The following is an 18,313-nucleotide window of genomic DNA, read 5'->3' on the forward strand; positions in this document are numbered from 1 at the left end:
TATTTAATGTCAAAAACATTAATGTAATAAGACCAGTTTAGTTGTTACCAAAATCAAAATATATAAATTTTTTTATTATTTTATTTTTCTAATGTGTATGTACATTGAAATCTTTTCAACTAGTGAGCAATAAAAGCAACCTCCTCATGGCCGAATGAGATGAGCATGATCTATATGACATGTAAATGAAGTGTAGTCTTGTACAGACTCAGGCCGAGGTTAATTGACTCCTTGTCAATTGTTCAGACATCTGAGTTAATTGAATCCCAACCACCAACAAACACCAATATCCACTATCTAGTATTTGTATCCATATAAAAGCAATATATATAAATGAACTACCAAAAAGAGTTGTTAGTAACATTTTAAGTTAAAGAATATTTTGATCTTTAAATTATCACCTTGAATTTTAATTGCTATTTAATATAAGTATACTATTAACATTTAAACTATTAACATTAAAATTTCATATTAAAAAACCTTTTGCAGCTGTTCACTTTGGCATCTTATCACAGAGAGTGTAAAGTCCCTTGTTATCCATTTTTCAAATAGTTACCAATTTTTTTTCCAGATCAAATAACACTATGTTTTACTGCATTACATCCTTTCTCATTTGAATACAATAAAATACAGAATGTATCAGAAAGAATGACCTGATTTCAAATAGATATATTTCATAATAAATATATGTTACAATTAGCAGACAAACCTATTGAAAAATGTTTAAAATTTCACTTGCCAAATTGCAAATGTTCTATGTGACTGCCTTCCATCTATTTCTGAGATAATATCATGATGATAGTTGAACTCTTCCCCAACACATTGTAAACAGTCTTCTGGTACAGAAGTTGCTGCAGTTGTGATCCTGATTTACAGTTCATCCAAATCAGCAATGAAACATAAACACTCTGTTTCCCATATCTCCACAAGAAAAAGTTACAAGTTGTAATGACTGGGGATCTAGGGGGCCAAGAGTCTATTAAGTCTTTAGCTCCTGTATGCCCTACCTAGCATCGAAGCAGTGTTTCATTTAGAAACCAATGTATTCAGTTGTGCCGATGTGGCGAGGCCCCAACTTGTTGAAAAATGAATTTTCAGTCTTCATTTAGTTGTGGAAAAAGCCAATCTTGCTACAATTAAGATAAAAATGCCCTGTTACTGTTTCCTTAAAAAAAGAAAGGGCCGTCAATTTTTTTAAACAAAACTGCATGAAAATCATTAACTTTTGGTGAATCTCAGTCCTGCTGTACAATCTCATGTAAATTAATTTGCAAGTCCTCATACGCAAAAATTGTGACGTGAAACTTACAATGAAATGTTGCTTCATCACTAAAAATTAACTGCGGTAAGAACCTATTGTTTTCTATGTCAACTGAGATCATATCACAAAAAACTTTCCGGTTGCAATTGGTACAGCCTGAAATGCAAGCATCGTGTTAACACACACCAATCAGTCATATGAGGGATCACAAGTTCTTGACTAGTGTTATGAGTGGACTTTTCAGTCTTCTCTGAAAAGCTTCTTGAATTTATTGTACACTTTCTTCTGAAGTGTAAGGGTTGCTCTGGATCTTTTTCTCTTACATAATCACCCCGATTCTTCATCATTTATACCAGCGACAAATATTCTTAGCTAAAGGTGGATTGATCCTGAAACGCTGTCGAAGCACATGCTGAATCCTTTCTTGTTATGCACTCTGTTCAGATTTAAAGTATCAAAGGCAGATTAACAAAACAAATAACTTACAATGATAAATTTCTGTTTTAATCTCGTGGAGTTTTTTTTTATTAAACCAATAATAATTTACAAAAATTAAAAGCTGGATACTCTTATGAGTAAAAATAAAGATAGTTTACCATTTTTTGGTGATCCAGTAGTGCGTACAAAGGTGACTGTTTATTGACAGTTTAACACTGTTAAGTTTCAGCTGTAAAATCTTAACTCATAATGCCATTCTCTTAACTTCTCTAACTGCAGGGCCTTCTCTTTATTGATAATGTACTTGGACATCGACAATTTCAGTTTTTTCATCCCCACATTAAGGTTTTTTTTTTACTACAAAACACTACATTGGTTACTCCATTCTTAGATCAAAATGTGGTAGCAACCTTAACAGATACTTTATTATGTATTTTCAGACATTGTTAATATGTAATAACATCCTAAGGATGTTTAGCTCTTCAAAAACCATTACTGTTTTTGAGCATTTTCTTGTTTTCCAATTTACTTTAATAATCAATTAAAATAGCTCTTTATTTGCACTTAATATGTTTATGTTTTTAATTGAATGTAGTTTTATTATTTTGAGCCCTATTTTTAGGTCCTTTTTTATTCCAAATGCTAAATAGTAAAAAGAAACTTTTTTATTTATAGTTTCAGTTACTGTAATATTTGCATAAAACTGAACTTTTTTGGGTAATAAAAATTTACTATAGGCAAATTTTGTGGTCTAAAAATAAACTAAGTACAGCCAAGATACTGTTAGAAATTTTTTTTAGAATTATTGTTCCACCTAAGATAAATTGTTGTGGTAACAAATTTTTAGCTAGTTTATCATTTGAATTTATAAATATAATACTTTTACAATTATTATGATTTAAAATTATTTTCATTGTCATTAACTCTTTCCCATGCTTTCAACTTAAAATTGTTAAGAATCTTCTATTTTAACATTTTTCATGGATTATCAGGATGATTAGTGTTACCATTACCATCAAATAGTGTTAAAGTAATCTGTTTACATTTATAATATTTTTAAATTTTAATGTTGCATTATTTAAATAGGCATTGTTTATACAGTGGCGAAAATAAACAAGTTTTAATGTTTACTGTCAAACAAAGTTTAGAAACATATCCATTTTTTGTTTTTAACAACTCAGAGCTTCATTATATAAACCAATGTACATTGTTATTACAAAAAACCGTATTACAAAAAAATTTGCACCATTAGAATTTGTGCCAATAGAGAAAAAAATATCATGGAGTATAATATATATTTTCTGACAACATTTAACATATCTATTTTTGCATATTAAAGTGAAGATTGTTGCTTTTATATTTATGTTTTCCAATCAAGGTTGTTTAAGATTGTTCACCGATCAGAATTACTGAAAGAGTTTAATTTAAGTCTTATATAATTTCTGTCATAACTTTGCTGATTGAAATCATATTTTCATCTTTTTGTTCATCAGAATCAACAAGAAAATTTAATTACTAGTTATTTTCTATTAAAATATAAATTTTTCAAAAATAATAATTGTAAATAAAATAATAATATTTGCTTCTTTTAATTTTTTAAACTGAATTTCCATGTTTATAATTTGTATTAGTAAAATGTCACATTAAACTTAGGTTACCTAGTACTTAAGTTTATTAATATATATGAATCTGTTCTTGAGGGTTATAAAACAGTAATTGGACAGATAAAAAAGAATTTCTTGTCATGTGTTTTTATATGAGAATTTTTTTTATAAGGAATTTTATATCAAAGTATTAGATGATAAATAATACTTTTTTCATTTTAGTTTTTAGAGACAAATGTAAAGGGAATTTATGCTGGAGGTGACATAGCTTATGCACCAGTATTTGCTAATAATGATAAGCAGGCATCTATTGGACACTGGCAATTAGCTCATTACCATGGTTATATCGCTGCTTTAAATATGGCTGGCAAAGTGAAACCTCTTCAAACTGTGCCTTTCTTCTGGACAGTACTTTTTGGTCTTAGTTTTCGTTATGCAGGTACCTTTTTCTTTTATTACTTAAATTATGATTTATGTTGTACTGAAACGTTTATTCAAAAACTTTGATCATAAAATAATTAGAATTAATGAATCTGAATTTTTAAAAAATATTTATAGTGATTTTCTTAGTGAATAGACAGAATTCATATTCAATTTTATTATAAATGATATAAGTGTTCATTGACTAAAAACCAAAATTATTATTTGTCAGTCAATACATGTTAGAATTGAAAGCATGCTCCACTCTTGTAATTCAACTAAGTTCTTTGAATTATTTTTTGTCTTAATTTAAAAAGTTTTGTTAACATGTTTTTACCTGATAGTTTTGCTGAATTTATAAGATTTCATTTACATTATATCAAAGCTTGTTAAGAAGTTTATGATATTCTTTTTTTTAACTTGCATCTTGTTCATGACTTACAATATCTGAGCTGCATACATGTCACTTTGACTACAACTTATTAGGGCATCATATCAAAAATATATATTAGAAAGAATCATGTAACATGAAATGACCTTTTCCAGTAATATTTTTTTATGTTAATCAAATTTTCATGCTAAAGAAAGAAGAGAGGAAATAACACAGAGTGAAAGAGGAGAGAGAATATATGAAGCAAACAGACCAATAATAACTATCCGCTCTTGACACAGAGTATATGTCGGAAGACATGCCTCCGAAGATTAAATTCAAATACAATAGAAGAGTCTGGCCATATAAAGAAAAAGCAGCAAGTCTTTAATAACACATTCCTCATTTCTTAAATTCTCCTTATTCCTCCTTCTATTTCGAATTGACAATGCAGACCGCGATGTATGATGCAATCCTCCAGTAAGTGCTTGACTGTCGACGGTTGCTGACATCCCTCACAAACTGGTTGATTGCCACCAGTCAACATATAACTAGACGTTAGGTTCGTATGCCCTATTTGCAACCGTGTTATAACAACCTGCTCTCCTTTTGATCAGAAGTGGAGTGGTCCACTTGTGAGGAGTCTTTCACGGCGTTAAGTTTTGTGGTTAACCCACCCCAAACTCTGTGCCATTCACGTCTGACACAGGCAGACATGTGACACTTAACATCGCCAGATCTGATGGGTATTCCATTGGGCTCAGGCTCCTTAACAGCCACTCGAGCTGCCTCATCCGCAGCCTCGTAACCAGCAATATCGGAGTGTCCGGGATCTACATCAATGTGCTCTGTTGCCCCTTCTTGCTTAACACCTGAAGCTGTGCAAGAATCATTTTCACCAAGGGATCCGTCGAGTACGCATCTTGCAGTGCTGAATACTACTCGTGAGTCGCTGCAGATTAAAAAGGATGGTACATTATAGTGCTCACAGTACCTCAGAGCTTGCAAAGTGGCACACAACTCAGCTGTATAAACAGATGCAATTGCCAGCAAGGACCACAAATGACTAATGCCACAACAATGGAAGGCACTGCCACTGCCGTTCGCCGTCTTAGAGCCATCCGTGTAGAAAACCAGGACCTGGTTGTGTTCACTCACAAGCTCTTGAAAATGATGAGTTATTTCCTGAGAATTGCAGTGCATAAAACGTGTCAGATCCATTTGAAAAAAGGTCAATGGAAGCAGCCACAGTGGCGATTCACACACTGTTGATTTGCAACTCTTGCGCACAATGTTGTACTTGTCCATCAATTCTCGAACTCTGATTCCGGCCGGCCTGGTATAGGTCTGACGCCGGTTGTAAGCTTCTTGGAAAGGATGCCCAATGAACGCTGGCGTATTTACATGTGCGATGAAGATGTGGCATTGACCGCATAGTGCAGTAACAGGATGTCTCTTCAAAAACGTAGTGGAGACAATTTTGATTCACATATGAGGCTGTCGATGGGACTGCCGCGAAACGCTCCAGTCGCATATCGAATTCTGGCATTTTGTACGACGTTCAAGGCATTTGAGACAGCTCTTTCGAGCCGAGGAATAAATAACACGGCCGTAGTCGATCCTTGATAGTATCAATGAAGTATACAGACGTAGAAGAACCTCTCGATCTGATCCACAATTGATATTTGACATACATTTGATTATTTTTAACGCCCATTTGCATTTAGCTGCCAATTGTCGTACATGAGGACGCCACGTAAGACTATAGAAGATTAGTCCCAAAAACCCGACTTCTTTATACAGAATTCTAACTCCCTTTATTGTAAGTTGTGGACTAGGGTGCGCCCCTCTAAAGCGACTGAAATGCTCGGCAAATGACTTTTCGGTCGAAAACCTGAAGCCAGACTTTTGAATTGCATCAACAATATCATCGATTGCTCGCTGTAACTTATAGCGGACCATTGCAGTTTCCGTGCTGGCATAGAAAATCGCCAGATCGTCGACATACATACATTTACCAATTCGTAGTGGTATTCCTTGTAGAACCCTATCGACAGCAATTGTAAACAGGGTGCTCCCTGCGGAACCCCATTTTGCAAACGCCTACTTGTCGAATAGGTGTTGCCAATGCGTACTCTTATGGTTCGCTGAGATAAATAGCTGGCCATAATCATGGGGAGATTTACACGTAGTCCCCATTCATACATTTGTTTTAAAATTCCATACCTCCACGTCATATCAAATGATTTCAAGATCGAAAAATACACCTACGAAGTGCTTTTTGTTAATGAAAGCATTCTGTATAGCGTTCTCAAGAAGTATCATGTTGTCAGTTGTAGAACGATGCTGTCTATATTCGATTTGATATGGCGAAAGGAGCTGCCTCCTTTCCAATAACCATACTAAACGAGCATTCATCATTTTGTCTAAAAGTTTGCCAATACACTATGTTAGAGATATTGGTCTGTAACTCTTAGTATCTAAAGGATCTTTCCCCTGTTTCAAATGTGGTATGATCACTGCTTCTTTCCTCATTTGTGGATATGAGGCTAAGGTCCATATTCTATTAAGCAAGTGTAATCCACGCTTTATCATCGACCTTAAGCTTCTTGACGAATGCCTATGGAACATCGTCATATCAAGGTGAAGTATCACTGGAGTTTTGTAGAACATTATTGAATTCAACGAATGAAAACAAAACCTTCTTCCATACTTGCGTAGCAGATGTGTTACTATCGATGGAGGATACGTATGCTTTTTTCGCAGATAATATGGTGCGTCTGGAGTAGGCACGATGTCTTTTAAAAGATATTAGATTCTCCACGGTAGGACGTTTCCTGAACAGATTGAAGGCTTTCCTTTTCCTGCTAATTGCTATATTTCCTTCTCCTGCTAATTGCTATATTTCCTTCGACTCCCCACCACGGTGCACTTGGTTTGGTCGAAGTTGGAGTGGTTTTAGGAATGTTTTCCTTTGCCGAATTTTAAATTGCCCGCGTTGCCTCTGTTATAATCTCATCGATGTTTCCAGTACAACTTGGCATAATGACGCTGTCTGTATAGCTAATCCAATTGGTACGTTTAAGACACCACCACTGAATAAACTTTGGTGCTTTCCGCTGTATATTTGTTGTAATTATAATCGGTAAGTGGTCACTTCTGTGAAGGTGTCGGTCAACATTCCAATCTAAGGAAAGCGACAATACTGGACTGCAAAATGATAAATCTATGGCCGAAGTTTCACCGTTTCGTATGTTGAAAAATATTCCCGCACCCTTGTTTAACAGGAGTAGCTCGGTGTTCGATATAAATTCTTCGACATTGCGCCCTCTGCGTTCCAATTGTTGTCAACCCCAAAGTGGGTCATGTGCATTGAAATCCCCCACCAGAATCATCGGCCGTGGAGTTGGCCATATAAGTTTAGCAGATCGTCAATGTTCCAGTTGCCGTCCGGCAGATATATGTTACAGACGGAGTCTTCAACTGGAGATGATAAACATACAGCGACAGCTTGTAACATAGTATTTAGTTGTATTCATTGAAAAGACAAATGTGAACGTACAAGAGTGGCAACACCACCGCTTGCTCGTCGATCAAATACATCTGCACGTATCACATCATATTCACGTAGACGGAAGTCATGTTCTGGCTTAAAGTGTGTTACTTTCAAGTAATACACATGGATTACTTGGCCACTCGCACAAATCTCTTCACGACTGCATCTGTCCGAGATATGACCAAAACGTTGGCATTTGAAACACCTCATCGGGAGTGGGATATAGGTGCGCACATCCAACCGATGGATTCCTTATTTTTTCAATCAACGATGGCTTATTAAAAGTAAGGACATGAGAAGAAGAGGGTAGCACTTCACCATCCCTTCTCATGTTCAATCGCCTACATGCGATGACGTCTTGCGATGCCATCTCACTAACATCTGCTCTTTACTACAATTAAGTAAGTCACGGCAGACCACTACTCCGTTGGAGTAGTTGAGTGTGCTGTGAGCTTCCACAGTAACGTCAATGTTCGCCAATTGTTCCATTTCTAATAATTTCGCTATTGATTGTACGTCGTAGATGCGCTTCAATGAATAATCCAGCTTGCGTCTTTCTAGCTTCCTTAAATGGTCCACCAGCTTTCGTCGCGAGTTCCTTAGCTATGACAAAGGGACTAATGTTTGAAAAACCGCTTTCCGATCCAGCGTTTTTTCTAATAACAAGATATTTCGGTCGAGGAATTCCTGTTGATGGAACTATCGACGCATGTCGTACAGCTATACTTTTGCCTGCCAAAGTATCTTGGGCTCTCACCTGTTTACCTGCCTCCACTGCCAGTGGAAGGTTCAGTCGTAAACGAGCTGATTGACTGGGAGTGATTAGCAAACCGGCCTCCTGTTTAGCTAAAGTAGGGGCCAATGCGCTGTATTGCTACATCTAGCAATTTATATATTATTATATAAATTTTATATTATTATTATATATATTATTTATATATTCCATTTATTTTTATTATTATTATTATTTATTATTATAACTATTACTACTATCACCATTATTATCACTATTACATCGTCGTCATCGTCCACTTAAATGGCTTTAATAAATTAAAAGAAAAAAATATCAAAATAATAGTTTGTTAGAAGTGTATCTATATAACAACATAATTACATTTATATACTGCATATCAAAAATATTTATCCCATTTCAATAGGCTTGATTTTTTTTTAACCTCCGGGTGCACAGTTAAGAAATTTTTATCCGCAGAGGATGAGATGAATGTTTTGTAGCGTACGTGAAAAATGCCATGCCTGATCGGGATTCGAACCCAGGACCTCCGGGTGAAAGGCCGAGACACTACCACTCGCACCACGGAGGCCGGCAGGCTTGATTTTTTTTTTTAACAGATGAATATGAAACCTTGTAGTGAATTTAAAAATACAAGTTTGATATGAAATTTTCCTCATAATTCATAAATTGTTATTAATGGTCCCCTCTGGGTGCATGGACATACATACCTCCACACGATAGTTAAATTCATCCCATACTTCAGCAATCACATCTGATGTTATTGCAGTCTATTGTTATGTGGTTCTGCAATTCATCCACAGATGCTGGAAGTGGGGGCACATAAATGGAGTCTTTCACAAATCCCAGAAAGAAAAACTTACTGACATTGAAATCAAGCGACCTTGTGGCCAATAGTGAAATGTCAAATCAGCAGGCCCCATATGGCAGTTCAATTGTGGGAGTTCATTGTTAAGAAATGCTTCAACTTGCCTGTGTAAGCTGTGTTTTGCAGGAAAATGAATTCATCAGGATCTGCTTGTACCTTTGATGAAATCCAGTTTTGCAATATATCCACTTATAGATTTTTGGAGCGTATCTATGCTCAAATGTTTCATCTGGCAGCTCTGATCCCCATATCCCTTTATGTTTAGTGGTTCTTTGCGCTTAGATGAAACAATCTCATCTCTGAACACTAAGTGTGAAAGAAAACTTTCATCTTCTTCCTGCTTATCAAGGAGGAATTCCCAAAACTTCACTTGATGTTGTTTTCTCCTCTGTGAAGGCCTTGTAACAAATGAATCCTGTAAGGTTTGAGTCACGGATTTCCCAACAAAATACTCCAGACAGTCATGTGAGGAGTGACTAACTCTCTGCTGGCACAATGAGTGGACTTTCCTGGGCTATGTACGAAAGACAAAAACAGATGCAAATTTTCATCAGACACGTGGGGGCAACCTGTGAATTTCCTTTACATAAACACTGTTTCTTGAACACTATTTGTTTCGACATTAAATGCTCTTAGTAATAGGAGGTGCAGTGCCAGAGTATTGTCTTATGAAAATCATGCTGCACAGTCGTCACAGACTCACAAACATTGAAGTGGAGAATGTAGAATATTTTTTATTGCAGGGTTGCCATCTTGATGCAGACTGAATGGAGCACATTACTAGCAACCAAATGAAACTGTAAGAATTCCCTTTCTTATATGCTATAGGCTTGTTTGTTAGAGGTTCTCATTCTGTATATTACATTACACGTAAATGTGCATTATAAATATATCATTTGCCCATTAAACATTCAACTTATTCATACAAAACATACTATTCATAAATAAACATATTATTAATACATTAAACATATTATTCATACAAAACAAAATAGAATGTGAAACCCTAACGGCACTCAAATTAGCAAGCAGCTGCAGTGAATGCCATGTAGGACTCTTCAGTAGAAAATGGAAAGAGCAATGGAGATTGCAGTAAAAATTTTAAAAAGTCTCTTTATCTTCATAAAGAAAATACTTGAAAGATTAATGAAAAAAATTGACTCCACACACTTACGAACATGTAGAATTAGATTGGCCATTGTGTTGAATAATAAATTTTGATGTTTTATCTTTCATTCTTTTAGATTTACCTAAAAGTAAATTCATAAAAAAAATAGTGATGTGAAGTTTTTAATGATATGCTGTATTTAAGTTTTTAGAAATAACCTCCACTCACACTTTTCTTGATCTGTGCAAAAGAAAACTGTTCAAGAAAAATGATGAAATAAATGTGATCATTTGAAGTATGATTGATGAATATCATTATGATTTGTAATATTTTGTTTCAAATACCACTTTAAAAAAAATACCTGCTCCTAAAGAATTTAAACACTAACCTATTAGAACACTATACCATATTAGAAGTACCTGACTAAATTGAGGCAATTTATAAACAAAATGCTGTTTCATAACAGCAGTAAGGGGTATTTGCTTGTTGCTTTATATTATTTTACAGCAGTTTTTAACTGCTGTAGTTCATGGAAAATAAGAGGACAAAGTGGTTACACTTTTAATGCTGGATGTTACCTGCATTACAATTGGCTTGGCACACTGACATGTACAATAGTATAATGCAGTTCAGTGAATTAAATAAATTAAAACTGTATTGCTTGTAATAGTGTGCCTTCAGTTGCCTTTTTATTAGATGTATGTCTACATTTCTGTTTTCTTATTTTGTATATTTTCTCTATAAACCTCTGACCAAAAATTCTTAATTCTTCTGTTCAAGTTTATCTCACTAATTTTTTTATTAGCATCTAATCTTTTGATTTCCCATTTTAAATTACCTAGCCTAATTTTTTTTGTACAATATTCATGCTTAAATTTAAGGTTATGGTACTCTTATTATCTGATGATTTACTTTTGAAAAGTTCTGACCTACAGAATCAATTAGGAGTTTGCAGTTATATTGCATAAGAATAGGAAAATAATGAACAGAGCCTAAAATAAAATTATAATAAATTATGTAATAATTATATTTGGCTAACTGTACTTAGCATTGCTAATAGCCATGTAGTATTCAAATATTATTTAAAGATAAGCTTTAAGATTTTGTTGTCCAGGCCCTAAAAACATTGTTAGTTTATGTTTTTAACATCATTGAAAAAGCTGTTGTCCTTTCAGGGATCATTGTCTGGCGCTTCCACTTATGCTTATTTCATTAACATCTATAGTACAGCTTCTGTCTCTTAATGGCTCGCAATCTCTCTTCAGAGTTATTTTTCTAATACAAAATTGTACTTTAGTATTAAATGTTGTAACACTAATATTTATAAAAAAAGTCATTTTGTTACCAAGTGATAAATGTTATTTATTAAATTTTCAATTTTTAAAATGTTTTACTGTTGTAGGAGTAGCAGGAGAATATGATGGTATTGTGATACAAGGTAGTTTAGAGGATTTAAAGTTTGCTGCATATTATTGTGAAAATGATAAAGTGAATGCTATTTTAACTGCTGGTTTTGATCCTTTGGCTGCAAAATTTGCAGAGATACTTGCTAATGGTAAAAATTTAAAGAAAAGTGATGTAACAAAAGAGAAAATTGTTTGGCCAGATAAATTACCAACTTATTTTGGAGTGTAAACACATCAGTCCAGTTGTGTGAGTAATTTGTATATTTAATTTTTTTTCTAGTTTGTATGTGTTCATTTGTTGATTTATAATTGAACGACTAGACTGCTCTAAAACAAGAAATGTTAAAAAGTTGATTTCAGATTATTTGAAATACAGAATAATCTACCTGCCAGCCATTCTACTTAGTGCTGGTGAAATAACAGTCAAGGAAATATGGAATCTATTAACTTCTCATCTGTGATGTGATTTGTTTTTGCGAGAAACAGCACATTGGGTCATGTTTTGATATAAATATAATGAGTAAAAAGAGATCAGATGTTTGTTAGTTTACCTAAAACACTAAAAATAACCAAGCAGACATAATTAAACTAAAAATTGATGACTACATTGTTTCATGGTCACAAAGAGATTCCATAGGTAGAGTTCATGGAACTTAGGACCACTGAAGCTTCAAGTAGAAAGATTGGGAAGTTACTTCAAATTAAACAGCAAGGGGTGCTCACAAAGAATGTACTTGTTTCTGTGCTTCCACTCTGTAGCTTTCAGTAGGTCTTAATTGAGCATTTAAAGTGAGGGAGTGTTTGGCATTCCCTACAGCATGGAGATTGCATAATGACTGCCATCTCTTCATTAAGATAAAAGTCTGTTTGGCTGCTCACACTTTGAAACTGGTGAGGAAATTATGGGTGGGATTAATAACTTTCTGAGTATCTAGTGTGAAATTGTTCAATAAATGTTTGCAAGAATGGTGTCAAAGTGTGATAATTGCCTGGAGCTGCTATTGGAAATTAATGTAATGTAGATGTACATGTAATGTGTATAATCAAATCCCTTTCTTTATTTTCATTTAGTTTTTTCTTCTTTTTTTTAATCAAAACTATGTAATATAAATTTGAAGTCAATTTTGAAAACTCTTGTTTACTACATTATGCTTATACACATTACCCACAAGTTTCAAAAACACGAACTACATGAGAATCAACCTTTACAAACCACCTCACTGAAACAGACATATGTACAAAAATATTAATTACAAAATAAAAAATTACACTCTGTACATTCAAACGATACAAAATTTGACATCAAATGTACTATTTGACCAACACAATAAATTGGTTACCTACTTCTAAAAGATAAACTACTATATGCATTATCATTAAGGAAGGGACTAAGTTGTTTGGTAAGCTATTATTGTATTGCGGTTTGCCATTTGATATCAAATGACCATAAATAAAATTATATTCTTATGATAGTAGTAGTTTGTTAATTTTATTTGTGATTTATTGAAATTTATAAGACTTTCTTAATTATTATTATCTTTTATGACCACATAAAATGACTTTAGTCAGTTCATTATCCAAGCCTCATCGATGGAACTGTTTGGGCTCTGCAGTTCTCTCAGTACTTTTTCATATGTTCCTATCTTTGTGCCCTTTTTAGTGTTGAAAGTCTTCATGTTGTGAGTGTGAAGCGAGTGTATTTGTTCTTGATTTTCTTGTTTAATTTTATTTTATCTAGGTCTCTTCTGGTGTAAGGCCAGTTTCCTTCAGATCCTCTCTTATTTCTCTGATCCATTTGCATCCTATCTTGGTGTTTTTCAAGTTAAGATTGTACTGTAATAAAATTTTCAAGTCTTGAATCTTGCATCCTCATGGTGTGTCTAAAGAATCCTGGCCTCCTATTATGCATGGTATCAGTGTTAGCTTCTAACTCTTTGTACACAACTTTATTAGGCACAATCCACCGCTGCATCTTTCTGTTACTTTTTATTGATGCAGATTCTTCCAATTCTTCTTTGATTTTCTGGAGTCTCTCTGTCTTTGACTGGTCGTTCAGGTGGAAGAGTGTTTCTGCTGCATAAGTGCGTTGTAATGTCATTATTTTTGCATTTATTTTTTTATTGCGGGTACACCAGGTTAATCTTTGAGCTTTAGCTAATTTGTTTCTTCTTATTTGGATTGAGGTTTTTTCGCTTAGGTTGTTTGTTATTATTTTGATATTTTGAAACTTAAATTGGATTACTATTTTGATTTTATTACCATTTATGATAATTTCTATCTTTTCAAGTGATATTTTGAGGCAAATTTTACTTGCATTGTTTTGAAGTTCTAATATCTGTGGTTTAACTTTGTTGATGTCGTTTGCTACCAGTGCCAAGTTGCCAGTGAAACCATGACAGTTTGTTTTGATTTATTGGTAGATTATATTGGTATTGAAAGAAGATTTTCTTTATTGATCAGTTCATAAAAACCTATGAAAAAATGAGATAGGAATTTATTTAGAATTAAATACAATTACACATGGATTTTGTTGGATTGCTTTATGTAGTTATTTTTTGTTTATTATTAAACTTTTGAGAAACGGACTGCATGATATTAATTTTATACAAAATTACCCTTTGTTTAAGGGATTCTTTTATGTAATTTTATTATTTAAATAATTTATGCATATGTGTGTGTGTTCAGACTTTCTAGTAAAAATAAACTTATTAATCATTAATCATTTGGATTTTTACAGGTAAATTATCAAGAATTATTCAGTGAAGTATTTGCTTCATATCTTGTAGTAATATTATTATGACATTCCTGTTGATGAGTTACACTTTAATTAACTGTATGCTTTAATAACAGTATTATTAATAGTTTATACATGCTAATATATACAAATGAATGATAAGAATATTTATTCTCTGCACTAAACTAAACGAAAATGTTGAAAAATTATATAATGTACAATTAATTTTAGTCCAAATTTATATTTCTGCCATAAAGATTATGAACCTGTTCACTTCTACAATATAACTTTTTAAGTTTATTAATAAAACATATGATGTATAATATTAATGCAGTTTTCATAGATCTGGATTTGGTGTAATTTACATTGGAAATTTTTTATTATTTCTTGATGATCAAATAGAAGCACAATATCTTAACAGATTCTGTTAATCATACGGATTTATTGTACTATTCTGAATGAATTATCTTAATTACAAACAATTAAATATTTGAATGATCCAACATTACACCTTTATATTTTTAAATATATTATTATTATTATTACATTTGCTTATGGATTACTAGATTAATTTCTGTTTTTTAAATACATGTTACCCGTTTTTGGTTTTTAAAAGGTTATCTATGAATGTTTAGAAACTCATTGTTTTCATGATAAATATGCAGATGTATATTCAGAGTAATTTTCTCCATTGGCAAGATTATAATTTTTTTCTTCTCGTTGAGAAATTTAAATAATAAATTTATATTAAGTTTTCTTTAGTATATTTGTATGCTATATCATTCCTGATCTAGTTTAGTAGGTCTGTGTATTTACAAAGAGTATTCTACTGTCCTAACTCTTTTTACAGGGATATAATTGCGTCATTTCTCAATAAAAGTTCTGTCAGCTCCTACATTATTTAACGTCATTGCTAATTAGCTATACTTTTCATTTTCTCTGTAGTGCAGCCTCGTCTTTCAAAATCTCTTAGTTTTTCCTTTTGCTTTATTATAGCTGTTTTTTGTACTTTTGACCTGCAAAATCAGGCTTTTTTTACATTATGCAACATTCTTTTCAGTATTATTCTTGACATAGTTCATCAAGTTATTTATTTTATGTTTATTTATGATCAGAAAATAATTGAGGCATTTCTGTAATTTTTTATTATTAGAGTTTTTAGTTTGGAAATAATTTCTCTTGTTACATATTTAGCAATTATATGTTTTAGGTAAATGAAACTTTTGACTGTTGAAAGATATGATTTTTTACAAAATACTACCCAAACTTTTTTTAGTTGTTAAATTTGTTAGTTACCATTACATATTTTTATACAATTCATAATTAACCAACATAGTACTTAAAGCAGTGCAATAAATAATCATAAAAAAATTAAATAAATGTATATAAAATAATATTTATGACATATTATATAGTTATTGTTAAAATAATACTGTAATCTTATATAAATTTTACTGTTATGTAAGTATAATTATATTTCATGATTGCATGTTGTGATTTTCATAGCGATTGATTGTTACATAGACAATTTTGTTAATGAAGGCATTTATGATAAAGGGTTTTTTTGTATATATTATTTTTTTATATAATTACAAATATTTTAAACACTACATATAGTTGTTAGCAAATAAAAGTATTTTTACTTATTTACCTGTTTACTTATTATTTAGTTGTATTTAAAAAAATTAAGCTTTGGTGCTAAGCACCGCCCAACCAAATGTTCATTACATAATTTAAAAAAAAAAAAAAATTATTTACACATATAGACATCCTTTCAGCCATATATGATAACGTACATCTTCCTAACTTCTACATAGGTTACACCAAATATCAGATATGAACTTCTTTTACATGTGGGTGGATGTGTTTTCATTTGATATTTTATTCATGCTTATCTTTTTTTAATAAATATGAATAAATTTAGTAACAAAATTATTATTGTTTATAAATAGTTGAAATAAAACATTAATGTTAAATTTCTTCTGTCCCAATGTTTCTTGTGACTTTAATGCTCTGTTACACTCTTGAACTACAAAAGATTCTATTCAAGCATTGCTTTCACTAAGGAGTAATGATGGTGAATCATACATGACAGCTGTGTGGTGAACTGAATGAAAGTGTCAATTGTATATATATCACTATCATAATCATGTATGTGTTTGTGTAATAAATATGTATGTATAAGTAATTATGTATATCAATATCGTAAATCAACTACATTTTAGTGGGATTAGCATGCTTTCTTTCTTTTTCTTGTTTAGCCTCCGGTAACTACCGTTTAGATAATTCTTCAGAGGATGAATGAGGATGATATGTATGTGAGTGTAAATGAAGTGTAGTCTTGTACATTCTCAGTTCGACCATTCCTGAGATGTGTGGTTAATTGAAACCCAACCACCAAAGAACACCGGTATCCACGATCTAGTATTCAAAAGGGATTAGCATGCTGATATATAAGAGTATATTCAGCTAGATGAAAATGGCAAAACAGGGTAACCATTTTCTTTTGCAGCTTGGTTTTTTTTTGCTATCAGCTGTTTTCAACTTTGCAGGCAAATCTATCCCAATGCAATTTGGAAGATTTAAGCCCTTATTTATTCCTTGGTGCGTTATAATATCTGTAAGCAAATATTTAGTTTCAAAAGACTTTATAATTTGTCATAGATCAACATGGATATGTTTCAATATTAACCTTAATTTAAAAACTGCAATTGAACATTTTGAAAGTCTAATGTCTATTGCAGAGAAATTCTTCCAAAATCTACATACCTATTCTGTTACATAGAACTGAGATCCATGTGCAGGCTAATTCTACACCTATTGTAATACTGATAATAACATCACTTGCATCATTATAATATGACATTGTTAGTTTATCAGGAAATGCACTTTGTTCAATTTCCCACACTACTGGGAAACTGATATAGATTACACAATGAACTAAATAACATTTTAGTAGGTGAAACACATTTAATGTTTTGAATGAGTCGTGCAATATATTACTCAAATGTTTTGTGATGCTACCCTCTGGAAGTGATAGCATTGACCTAATCTGTGCTATTCATCTTCCACATTCTGCATGAAATTAGAAATAACGAGGTTTTTCAACATAATTTTACTAAATTGTGCTGAAGACTCTTACTAATCCTGTATTAAAGTCTATTAAGCAAAAGTCCTCTGCCTCCAACCACCACATTATATTAGTAACAATTGTTTTATGCATGCTGATAAGAAGTTTGGAAAATCTCATGTGGTATCATTCGAATACTCTACTTGCACTACAGCAAACAGTATTCCAGTGAGAGAGGTCTTCTTCAACACCATAACTACTCTTAAACTACTTGGGCAGAATGCTAATGCAATATATCTTGTAGATGTCTTCTTTGTTTGTTAAGATGATAAGTTTGACAGAAGTACTGAACATCTTGAAGGTGTAATGTGTGTTGATAGCAACTTTAAGTAAGCTTTAGTTCACAAATTTTTGATTATTGGAATTTCCCTATTCAAGTAGGGACAACAGTTTCCATACCATTAAGCATGAAAACAGTGTACTTTAAGGAGCTATATTTAAAGTGCATTTATTAACTGCAGTAATAAATAACATAAAATGCATTAAAAACCATATCATGTGTACATAATGTAGATGATTTTTGCAGTCTGTGTATCAACACATTCATTGGTGACTGCAAAGTGTTTGGTTTAAATTTTCAATTTTGAAAACAATATATGTGTATTTAATGTAATGTTTATTGCATTTTAATGTAGGATTACATTTTTATTAAATTTCAAAGAAAGTC

General features: G+C 32.4%; 1 protein-coding gene across 6 annotated transcripts in view; it reads left to right on the forward strand.

Moving 5' to 3' along the window:
• The window catches only part of LOC142327347 (apoptosis-inducing factor 3-like), a 57,541-nt gene extending 41,365 nt beyond the window's left edge, over window positions 1–16,176 (forward strand). For all 6 annotated transcript variants that reach the window (XM_075370309.1, XM_075370308.1, XM_075370314.1 and 3 more), the window contains 3 exons: window positions 3,526–3,742; window positions 11,779–12,029; window positions 14,520–16,176. In XM_075370309.1, the coding sequence (XP_075226424.1) occupies window positions 3,526–3,742; window positions 11,779–12,011 (450 nt within the window). In that variant the 3' untranslated portion in view covers window positions 12,012–12,029; window positions 14,520–16,176. The remainder of the gene's footprint in view (window positions 1–3,525; window positions 3,743–11,778; window positions 12,030–14,519) is intronic.
• Window positions 16,177–18,313: the final 2,137 nt, after the last annotated feature.

The sequence above is a fragment of the Lycorma delicatula genome, chromosome 7, assembly GCF_047948215.1.
Source record: "Lycorma delicatula isolate Av1 chromosome 7, ASM4794821v1, whole genome shotgun sequence".
Lineage (NCBI taxonomy): Eukaryota > Metazoa > Arthropoda > Insecta > Hemiptera > Fulgoridae > Lycorma > Lycorma delicatula.